This window comes from Triticum urartu, chromosome 1 (assembly GCF_003073215.2).
Source record: "Triticum urartu cultivar G1812 chromosome 1, Tu2.1, whole genome shotgun sequence".
Taxonomy (NCBI): domain Eukaryota; kingdom Viridiplantae; phylum Streptophyta; class Magnoliopsida; order Poales; family Poaceae; genus Triticum; species Triticum urartu.
Genome location: NC_053022.1, coordinates 308,120,436 through 308,131,876, shown reverse-complemented (window position 1 = coordinate 308,131,876; position 11,441 = coordinate 308,120,436). Strand labels below are relative to the sequence as shown.

The window sequence follows — 11,441 nt, the reverse complement described above, 5'->3', positions numbered from 1 at the left end:
AATTATGGATGAGGCGGCCCTGTGGGCTTTGGCGGGTGTCATAGGGCTTGATGTAATTTTACACCGTGAGTAGTTGCTTTATCTTGGCCATTGTATGATTGTTGTCCTTGGACTTTACAACTCTCTCTTAATTAATGAAATGGCAAATCCTTTGCCTTGTTTCAAAAAAAGAAAAAAGAAAACTGGCACCTGGGATGACGAAGATGGGACGCAAGAGCGCAGGGAGACGCTGCGCGCAGCCGCAGACAACCGTGGTGATCTGCCGAGCCGCCTGGACGGAGATAGGGAGAACCAAGGAAAACAAGGAAGCAGGGCCTGCCGCAGCCCCAGCAGCGGTCACCGGCGGCCACGGCGGGAGGAGCACTGGGAGGCGGTGGCGCCGGGAGATCACCGAGAAAGCCGCCCTGACGAGCGACCCAGGGGTGATCCGAAATTTCCGTGCAACTTCGGCCAGATAGACAGGAACATCGATAGGCTGCGAGTCCAATTTCAAATCGTCAGTTGCTTCAAAAGAAAAGGTTCAAACTGTCCCTTCATTTCCTTTATCTCTCACTTTTCTTTCTTCCAGCACAGCCAAACATGAGGAGAATTATACAACACCACACACACGCACACACACACACTCGGCTCTTTCTAGAGGCACAACAACTGACACATCCTGCACACATCAATGCCGAAGAGGAAAAAACACATAAACATTATTGTGTGGGGGAGTGGATCTACATGCTGTGTATTGTGACAGGCCAGAGGGCCCTTGCTACCAGGGCCCTTGCCTGGCCTCTGCAAGCCTCTGGATGATGATGCTCCATACAACTCACCATCCAGCTGCTCGCCTATACAAAACCCTCCTTTGGGGAGGGGAGGGGGGGTATCATCACCTAATCCTGAAGCTACATGTGGGTGAGTGAGCACTGAGCAGGCAGCAGCAGCCATGGATCATCTCAGCGAGTTCTTCAGCGTCCGCACCGTCATCACCAGCTGCTGCCTCTCGCCTTCCACCTCCGCGAACTTGAGGCTTATCTCCGAATACCGCTCGTGCAGCTCGTTGAGCTCTTGCTGCATCGCCTTGTTCATCTCCCTCATAGACTCCAGCTCCTTTGAGGACTGCTCAGCAGCGGCCCTGGCAGCGAGAAAAATCGACAGCAGCAAAGTATGTCAGACACTTCTGCTCCTGTATAACTGGAGTTAAAAGTTAAAGCTAAGAAGACCGATCGCGGTAATCTAATTTAAGATGATAACCTCGTGTCGTGGCCATTGCTGTGTCCGTTGGAGCTTGGCGCGGCGTCACCGTTACCGGTGCTGAGGGTGTCGTGCTTGATGCGCTTCGAATTAGCGTGCTGGTTATTATCCTGCAAAGCATAACATGGTGTGTCACTTTTGAGGCACCAAAGTGTATGATTGCAGCATGAGCATTGCTATGAAAAGGCCCAACAGATCCATGCACTGAAATATCATATTCTCACTGGTGGGGGCCTCCATTCAAAGCTGTCCCTCTCCTCTAGGAAGCAGGTTGTACAGCATAATAGTGGATATAAGTAGCTAGAGCCAGATTTATCTTCCCATGTGCAACAAAGCACGTAATAATGGAAAATCTCTACACAGTGACACCTACTTATTCGTGTTGACAACCCACAAACTCATGGGTTTTAAGACTGTGCACTGTCCAGCATGCTGACTTTAAATACAAAAGGGAAGGTACACCTACTGGTTTAAATGAGAGTTCTTGTGGAAATATTCTATGATTTTCTTTGTTCAGGATGAGTTTTTGTTGGTTGGTTGTTTGTGGAAAGTTTTCAGTTGTTGATCTATCTATTTACATATGCCTTCTTCGTTACGCATATTACGCATATGAGAGAAAGCTAGCATGAAAAGTAAGTACAGAAAGTAAACTAATGAAACTATTACTATGTCATGTTGCTACAAATATATCTGGTTTTCGATATTTACCGTCGTATCTGAAGTGACACCATTTTCCTTGGCACCTTCCCTGCTTTCAAGAGCTCTTCTCAGCTTCAGCACCTGAGAAGCAAGGTTGCTTTTCTCAGCCTCCTTTGTGGACAACGAGTTCTTCATATTGTCGTACTGGAGTTTCAACGATCCAATAGTTATTTGTAGCTTCCCTATTGTCTCATCCCTTTCACTCTTGGAGCGTTTCAGAGTGTCTAGCTCCTCCAAATATGACTGCATCTGGTCCTTGAGCAATGCAAGCTCTTTATTGAGCAAAGTAATTTCAGCAGTTTTGTCTTGCAAGACCATGTCCTTTTCACCATTTGCCGCCAATTCCATGTCTTTCTGCTCATTCCTTTCCACGAGATTGTCTCTCTCAGCTGATAGCTTGTCAATCTTGGCTTTGAGCTGTTCAATTTCTTCTGATAGATCATTTAACTTTGACTCATCACTTCTCTTCTGGTTCTCGAACTCGTCGCTCTTGCTCTTGAGCTCCACCACTAGCCTATCTATCTCATTTGACTTGAAATCCACTAGGGTAAGTAACTGCTGAATCTTCACCCGGTGTTGTTCTTGGACTGATGCGGCATCTTCGTGGGCCTTCTGCAGTAGCTCTTCCAACTGGCTCTTCTGCAGCTGTAGTTCTGCAGCCTCTTTTCTTGCTTGCACAAGCAGCCGTTCATTGGCACTGAAAGCAGAAGATACTTGTGAAGATAGACTCTTGAATTCCTCCTGAAGTCGCTCGGCAGTGGTAGCATTGTTCCACCGCGCCTTCCTCAGAGACTCCTCGGCCTTTATGGCCCTCTGCTCTTGCTCAACCTTGGCAGCCAGTACTTCTGCTATATCAGCCTCTAATCTTTGAGATTGTTCCTGGAGTTCATTCTCCAGATTCTCGACATTGGCCTCAAGATCACTTATTATAGACAAATGTGCTGAACACTCATACTGCATCCTTAGCTGCTCTCTCAGTTGTGTTTGTTCAAGCCTCGAAGAGATGTCATGGTTCTCTTGCTTCAGAATCTCATAATCAAGTGCAAGCTGCTCCATTTGCATCTCAAGATCCTCACGGTCTTTCTTGTACAGCTCGATTTCATCGCTCAGTTCAAGAATCTTCTCTTGTAGTTCCGAACTAGTGATGCCGTCACTCTTCTTCACCAATGCATCCAGCATAAGCTCGTCCTCCTTCTCTTGGTACGAGCTTGTTTCAGACATGTCCATCTTGTGTCCAGCACTGTGCACATTTGACAGTGCATGCTCATATTGTGCCTCCTGGGGATCCTCTACTGTTTCTTCTTGCAAAATGGACATATCTCTGTTCTTTTGCTCCAGCATTTCATCGAGATCCTTCACAGCCAGAAGCAGCTCAGAGTTGGATTCCTGCATTTTCTGTAGCTGTACACGTAGATCTGCGTTTAAGTTCTTCTCATGGCCCAGCTCTTGCTTCAGCTCCTCAACCTGAGACCAGGGATCTTCCCCGTCTGACAACCGTTTACCTGATCCATTTGCATCATGGATCGTCTTCTTCATCCCTCTAAGGCCTTCACATTCTCTTCTGAGTGCATCCCTCTCATCCCTCAAGCTACTCATTTCCTTGGAAAGATCTTGCCCTCGCCTGCTCTCTTTCACAATTTGCTTTCTGAGTGTCTGCAACTCCATGTCTGAGACATCCAGTTTACGTGTCAAAGTCCCTATCTCACTTCTCAGCTTCTCTACATCATCCTCTGCACCTCTCAACCCCGTCTCACCCGAGTTGCTCGTCGACCCATCAGTGCTAGCATCAGGAGCTGAGCTTCCTGACCAGTCACCAGAGCTCAACGGGTTTCTCGAGGTAGCATTGTTGGCAAAAGGCGAGAGGACATTGGTCGCATCCTGAAGAAATGTGCTATGCATGTTGGCACTGGTTTTGGGAGTGAATCTTCCTGAGCTCCCATCTGAACCCGACAACGAAACGGCGTCAAAGCCATTGGCATTGTGGAGGTGGCTGGCTGGCTCAACAGATGCCGGCATATTTCTTCTCAAGGGAAACCTCATCCCTGGTGGTTTGCTTATCACCAATCCATCCTGTACAAGAAAGCTATCAGTTACTATCTGATGAACATAGGGAAAGATGATCTAGTGCATGCATTGTTCAGTTCTAAATTCTCCCCCTTCACTACAGGATAGAGAAATTCAGATCTCAAACAAAAAGTGTCACACAGCAAATGTGTCCCCAGAAATGATCAACCAAACAAACGTAGCTTCCCTTTTTCTTTGCAATATGCTTAGCATGCCAAAAGCTCTCTTTCTTGGCCATCAACAGAAATGAAACAAAGCAATGCAATGATGATGGATCAAAAAAGGAAAGCTCTCAAGGACTCTTCCCCACTAGGCCTCACTGGTTACTTACATGCACAGGGCTCATCGAATCGGCAGCAAGCGACCTCGCCTTCTCGGCTTCCTCGTCCTCGCACCGGCTCAGCTGGCTCTGCAGCGTCCTCCGTGGAGAAGACTTTGCCGTGTCGCCGTTCTCACTGTCGCAGCGAAGAGCAAGAATCAGTAACCAATTACATAATGAACGCGTGAATCAAAGCAAATGCACCATGCCTGAGGCACACACCGAAATGCAACAGGCACAGGCACAGGCACAACCCTCAAAGTGCAAACAGCCACAATGCAGCTAGCAGCAAATGTCTAAGTGAATCTGGTTGATGTGAGATGAGATGAGACGAGATGATCTCTTAAAGCTCAAACCAGGATGCAGCGGATGTGTCTAAACTAATCCCCAACCAACGCGACGCAAGGCGACCTACCTCCCGTCGTCACCGCACCCACCGCCGGCACCACCCACCACCCGCTGGATGGTCACCTGTCACAGGAAACAGCAGCAGCAACCATCAAAATCAGGAGCCGCGAGCGCGTCGCCGTCACAGGTCACAGGAAAACGCCGCAAGCTTTTTAAAGAGGTGGGGGGATGGGTGCTCACGTGCAGCAGCGCGCCGGGCGCGGGGCTGCCCTTGAGGAGGAGCGTCACCGCCGACGGCTTGAACGCCTCCGCGTAGTCGGCCATGTTCACCGTCGCCTCCCCGAGCAGCGCCGCCTTGGCCGACCCCTGCACGGCATTGCCGAGTCAGAACAAATCGAGCGCGGTCGCTTTCGATTGATGATTAATGCGGGGCCGCTTACGGTCTCGTAGACGAGGAACTGGTAGATCTTGTCGCCGGCGGCCGCCTTGCCGGAGGGGAGCTTGGTGGCCTCGAAGATCGGTGCGGGCCAGCGGCAGGCGCCGTCGGCGACCTCCGCGCGCTCCGTCCGCGCCGTGGGCCGGCCGACGTCCTGCGGCGTCACCACCACCATCATGGACTCCCACCCCAGCTCCGGCACCTGCAGGAACACGCGCGCTCCGTCCGTCACGCCTCAAATCGAACGCGAAAACCAAGAACCGAAACCAAAAGACTCTGCTTCCTCCAGAGCGAGCGGGGGATCGTGGCGTGCCTGGGTGGCGTGGAACTGCAGCTTGAACACGGCCTTGGCCTTGCCGGCGCCGCGCCACCTCGCCGACTTGAACATGCCGGCGGCGGCGGGTGCTGCGCCCGAGAGGAATCAGCCAAGCAAGCAGCCAACCGCCCCCCAACAGAACCAGACGAAATCTTGCTTGCTCCTCTCGGCCGGCCGGCTAGTCCGTCACGCCTCGATCGGCAGCGGCATTGCAATGCCGTGCGCGCGAATCCAGTGACGCCAGGCTTGGCATTGCGGTGCGGTGCGGGTGGTGGTTAGTTGGAGCGGCGAGAGCAGCACATGGAGGCAGGGGCGGAGCACGCATAGAGAGTGGGAGGGAGGGAGGGAGTGGCCAGTGGGTGACACCGCAGCGCAGGCAAGCAAGAAGGCCGGGGCAGGGGCGGCTTTGGGCAAAGGCAAGGCAGGGGCACACCACCAGTGGACAGATCTAGTGAGAGAAAGGAACCCAGCCGAGCTCTCTCTCACACACACGCACACACTACAGCTCTGCTTTGCTCTCTCTCTGATTTGGGGGTTTAGGCGCTAGAGAGAGGGGGGGGGGGAGAGAGAGAAAGAAAGAGAGAGGAGGTGGGAGAGAGAAGGTTCGGAGTCTATAAAATGGTGGTCAATTGATTTGGGGAAAAGGGCAATGGAGATTTATTTAGCTAGAGCGAGGTGGGAGGATGGCGACGGATAAAAAATCTGGAGCTGCCATTGCTTGAGCTTCACAGCTGCGGTGCGCCGGCAGGGAGGAGACCGATCACACTGACCCTCTGGGCCGTGCTGGGCTGTGTCACTGGGTGGACCTGCCGAAGGCAATTCTTCTTCTTCTGCTTCTGTGAAATAAGCGTGGACGTGTGAGCGACTTACTTGAGACCTACCACTAATTCAGCTTCTTTGCTGGTTTAGCAAACGGGTTAGTGAGGTGAGGTGCGTGTTGGAGTGTTGTCGATGTTTGTTTGGTTTTTTAGAAGAAAGAGGGTTGTCGATGTTGATGTGAAACCGTGAGGCAGACGGTGCGATCTTGCTTTCGCTGGTGCACGTCTCATGGAACCTGAATTATGGAACCGCCTGTTTTTGCGTATGTTTTAATAAACCCGTGAGAAAGACGTCGCGGGTGTTTCCACAAATGTTTTTGGTTGGATTCAAATGGATGCCCAAGTGGTGTGTTGGTGAATAACACGTTGGGTTTGTCTTCATAGAAACAAAAGGATGAAATTATATGTGATGTCGTTGTATATGTGGAATCATTAAATTTTTCAACTAAACTCCACGAAACCTATGATGTCACTGTAGCGTGTTGCTACTGAATGGCAAAATCATGCATATACATGCATCTTCTTTTTTTTTTAAAGAAAAGCAAAGCTTTATAGATTAACGACGTACGGGCATATCGCCCGACACGCAAGCAGCCACTTCTGACGTATTGGAAGATGCATGGGATGGAGCGAGTGATACATGCATCTTCCAATATATTAGCATCAACAAATCAATAAGTACCCTAGCCAATATCTATCGCAAGCCTCCTATGTGCAATTGCCCATCGCCCTCTCGTTGATGCAATGCTTATCACTAGCGATGCCTAAAATTCATCGATCAATAGATCCAAGCTATGATGTCACGGTAGCGAGTTGCTACTGAAGGTTCAAGTCGAAATAGGATTTTTACCAAGGACTACCTCAATTCCTCACAACCCTCATAGTGAGGCTCTCTTGGTTTTCCTAGATCGAATAACAATTATGTTGCTTGTGTTGATGCCCTTTTTTGATGCATTGCTTTGGAGTACCTTCTTATAGCAAGATGGTTGGTCTTTAACTTGTTCGTGTGGGTGATAGGGAGGCTACCCTGGATCTGTCGGCATCGAGTCTCGTGTGCCTATGATGATGGTGGCGACCAAACTTTGTTCGATTCATGGCCATTGTCATCGACTGTCCATCATGTGTTGTGGAGGTTGTGTATTTTTTATTGCGTAGCAGTGAAGTCACCATGTAGGTTCGATGGATTACAAGGATGCCTCACAAAAGGAGTTACTGGAGCATTGTGACCTCCGATCGCCGCGATGGGTTTTGTCTCCACAAGGTGTGTAATTGGGAAGTCTCTCTCTCTCTCTCTCTTGGTTCATGGTGATTGATGTTTGTAGGACCTTTTCGCAAGCGATGAATGTTGATGATAATGTTACTATAATGCATTCATGGGATGTCCTTCATGGTGAGTCAAGTCTTCGATGGTGGCCAAGTCAGCCCGAGTGTCTATGTTCTGTTGTGGGTGGACGTGACACACATGTATTGATTATGGTTTTGCATGATTTTACTCTAGCTATAATCGGGTTACTCTTTTGTGCTCATAGACTACCGGCAAACATTGTGCAATTAACGCATAGGGGTCACGATTCAAGACCCTATTTCTAGATTGTGCTAATATGCAACCATTTTCGTTGCGAATAAAATGTGGCTACATATCAAAGTGCATTTGTCCCTGGGAGACTCATATCAGACAACACCATCTTAGCGTATGAAATGGCGCATTTTATGAGAAGGAAAAGATGGGGGAAGGATGTCTACATGGCATTGAAACTGGATATGAGTAAGGCCTACGACAAGGTGGAATGGCCCTTCCTCTCAGGCATGATGACACGTTTGGGCTTTGCTGATTGTTTTGTACAACTTGTGATGAAGTGTGTCACTACGGTGTCTTGTATATTTCGTAATAGAGACATAACAAATGTGGTCACTCTGGGGCGTGGAGTAAGACAAGGTGATCCAATTTTGCCATATCTTTTCCTCCTGTGCGTTGAGGGTTTTTTCCGAGTTATTAAACAAGGCAGACAGGGAAGACGTATCTGTGGCGTGAAATTAGCACCGATCGCTCCAAGGGTGAACCACCTGTTGTTCGCCGATGACTCGCTGCTGGTTATGGAAGCTTCTATCCATGGTGCATAAACAGTTAATGCTATCCTACAAGCCTATGAGGAGTGCTCGGGTCAAATGATCAATAGAGAGAAATCTTCGGTCCTCTTTAGCAATGCTAGTCAAAGTTTCAAAAATCTGATCATGCGGAAGCTTCACTCAGGAACCGAAGCAAATGGTGGAAAGTATCTTGGACATCCAACTTACATAGGCAAGTTAAGAAATAAGTGTTTGTAGTATGCAAAAGATAGTATTGTTGTCCGTCTTCAGGGGGTATGGACCAGTGCTTATCCATGGCAGGGAAGAGGTTTATGTTAAGGTGGTAGCCCAGGAGGTACCAAACCTATGCCATGTCATGTTTTGACCTCACCAAGGGCCTTTGTGGTGAAATCAGCCCAAATCATCTGTCACTATTAGTGGAACAGGCAGGACGGTGAGAATAAGATGCATTGGGTTAGCTGGGGAAAATGATGTTACCGAACGAAGAGGGAAGGGGGTCTAGCTTTAGAGACCTTCATTCGTTCAACATGGCACTACTAGCGAAGCAATGCTGGCAGCTCATCCATTCCCATGAATCCCTGTGCGCACAAGTTCTTCAAGCAAAGTACTTCCCTGATGGTGACATTCTAAGAGCTGAACCAACTAAGGGTATAAGCTATGTTTGGAGAAGCATTTTAAAAGGAATAAAGGTACTCAATGAGGGGCTCATATGGCGCGTCGGTGATGGCACTAATGTCAGAATCTGGGAAGTTCCTTAGATCCCAAAAGGTATCACGCGACGTCCAATATCTCATCAAGGCCAGATGACACTTACTCGGGTATCAGAACTCATTAATCCTGGGACTGGCACTTGGAATCCTGAGCTAGTATAGAGTTGCTTCCATTCGGATGATGTCCCGACCATCATGAGCATCCCCATTTGTGACCAAGCAGGAAACTTCTTAGCATGGCATTTTGATTATAAGGGCCTTTTTTCTGTAAAATCAGCATACAAGGTTCATGTTAATATGCTGAAAAGAGAAGTGCGTCGACAATAGGACAAAGTTCATTACCTGACGGGATAGATGTAGACATGCTTCAGGAAATTTGGAGTACCAGATGCCCACCAAAGGTGCGCCACTTCCTTTGGAGACTTGGCCACAACATCCATCCCATGTACATGAACATAAGTAGGAAGGGGATCAAACTCGACACTATATGTGCCATATGTGGATGGTACTTTGAGGATGGTGGACATCTTTTTCTGCAGCGTATGTTTGTGAAACAACACTAGAGAGATTTACTACTAGAAGAGGTTAGACTGAAGCTTGGCGGTCTGAATTCGGCAAAACAAGTTGTCCACGTCATGCTAAAACTACTAGAGGAGCAGAAACTAATGACGATTGCACCATTATGGTCCTGGTGGACGGAGCGGAATCGAGGCAAACACAGAGAGCATAGACTGAGTACAGACGAATTTCAATTTGTTGTAAGGCGCCATGTAAACAAAGGTTCTGAATTACTAACACCCAAACAGATTGCTTGACAGATCACATGCATCAATGGAAGACACATATTCATACCTAGTGAAAATAAACACTGACGGAGCCTTCCATGCAGAGACATGATAGGGAGATTGGGGTTTTATCTATCAAAACTCAAACGGTGAAATTCAGTTTGCAGCAGCTTGGTCGGTGTCGTGGGTTTGTCACGGCAGATGTCCCCGTGAAAGGACTTAGTTGTGGAGCCATCGCAACGGGTTAGCTTAAAGGGGTTAAACCAGACAAGGGAACACGGGAGTTTATACTAGTTCGGACCCTTCAATGAAGGTAAAAGCCTACGTCTAGTTGTGATTGGTATTGCTAGGATTTCGAAGGCCAGGGAGCGAATCCGCTTTGTCTGGCTTTCGAGTTGTTGTTGTCTGTCCCTAAACCGCGCCCGGGTCGTCCCTTTATATATATAGGTTGACGCCCGCCGGGCTACAGAGTCCCGAAGCCGGTTTATAAACGTATCCGGTTCGGCCTCTCTCTTTCTATCTTACTATACAAGTTACATGACTGGGCCGGTTTACATTTACATACTGTAACTCGCCTTTGGGCCCTCCGTAAAGCGCCAGCATCTTTACATCTTCATGGGCTTCTAATCTTTAAAGAGTGAACCCGGCTACCCAAGGACGGTTTACCTCCGGTAGTAATATCCCCAACATTAGGCCCCAGATTGGTTTGAACTTGTTCATGTCAATCTTCCACACTTTAGAAAAAATCTTCTCTCTTGTCTTCATTTTTGATCTTGTAAACCGCCGTGACGTCATACTTCAAAATTACGATAAACCGTCATGACATCATCCATCCGTTGATATGGAGATTTCCTTCATTTAATATATATCCATTTGTCGAGGCGACACCTTTATTAACTTATCCATTTTTCGGACTCCTCAACTCCCGCACTTGCCATTTTTCACTTCGCCTTATAAATAGGACCGACGGGTCATTTTCACCGTTTCCCCCCGTGCCTCTTCGCATCGTCTTCCTCGCGCCGCTCAGCCTCTAGAACTTCGCCGCCACCGTCGACCGTCGTTTCTGCTCCAACCTCGGCCGCTGCATCGCCCTGAACGCACCAGAGAACTTTGGCGCCCTTCCGCTTCCTCACTAACTCCGGTAAGTTCTCTGCTTTTTTCACCATAGATCTGTTCTAGGGTTTCGATATTTCCTCGCAGTTCTTCTGAAGTTCATCAGTGTTATTCTTCCATGTTCTTCCTTTAATAGATGGACACTTCATGCTTGATACATCTCTTACCGTAGCTTACCTACCATGATCATCACAAATCTTTATGCGCAAAGAACTGATCTATCTGTCAAAAATTGCTTCAGTTCTGCACCCCTTCCAGATCCAATTACTTTTGCTTTTCTGTCTTATCTCTAGATCCGAAAATTTTATATCACTGTGAAATATGTTTCTCCTCGCACCAATATAAGCGATTTGATATTGTATAAATAGTCTATGCCATTAGCCCTCTGATAAACCGGAAGAGCATGTTACCTTCATAATTACGCTCCGGTTTAACAGTGTCTGATCAATCCTGCGCCAGCATTACCTTCTTTCTCATCATACTAGTCTCCGGGTTGTACCATTTAT

General features: G+C 48.2%; 1 protein-coding gene across 2 annotated transcripts; it reads right to left on the bottom strand.

Annotated features, from left to right (window-relative positions):
* Positions 1-517: 517 nt before the first annotated feature.
* Positions 518-6,205, bottom strand: LOC125509273 (putative leucine-rich repeat-containing protein DDB_G0290503). 2 transcript variants are annotated; one of them, XM_048674204.1, is made up of 8 exons: positions 5,419-6,205; positions 5,110-5,307; positions 4,910-5,035; positions 4,737-4,792; positions 4,334-4,457; positions 1,948-4,008; positions 1,240-1,349; positions 518-1,120 (listed from the first exon to the last, which is right to left on the bottom strand). In XM_048674204.1, the coding sequence occupies exons 1-8, from the start codon at positions 5,491-5,493 to the stop codon at positions 937-939; spliced, it is 2,934 nt and encodes a 977-aa protein (XP_048530161.1). In that variant the 5' UTR covers positions 5,494-6,205; the 3' UTR covers positions 518-936. The 2 variants fall into 2 exon arrangements, with proteins under 2 accessions (XP_048530161.1, XP_048530166.1); XM_048674209.1 differs by lacking the exons at positions 4,737-4,792; positions 4,910-5,035; positions 5,110-5,307; positions 5,419-6,205 and adding an exon at positions 4,544-4,682.
* Between the last annotated feature and the right edge of the window lie 5,236 nt (positions 6,206-11,441).

Excerpts from the sequence above, each read along its gene's own strand:
- LOC125509273 (XM_048674204.1), bottom strand. The coding sequence starts at position 5,493 with ATGTTCAAGTCGGCGAGGTGGCGCGGCGCCGGCAAGGCCAAGGCCGTG. Across the intron at positions 5,308-5,418 it reads TGCAGTTCCACGCCACCCAG|GTGCCGGAGCTGGGGTGGGA; the intron begins GCACGCCACGAT and ends GTGTTCCTGCAG. Across the intron at positions 4,458-4,736 it reads GGGTGCGGTGACGACGGGAG|TGAGAACGGCGACACGGCAA; the intron begins GTAGGTCGCCTT and ends TCGCTGCGACAG.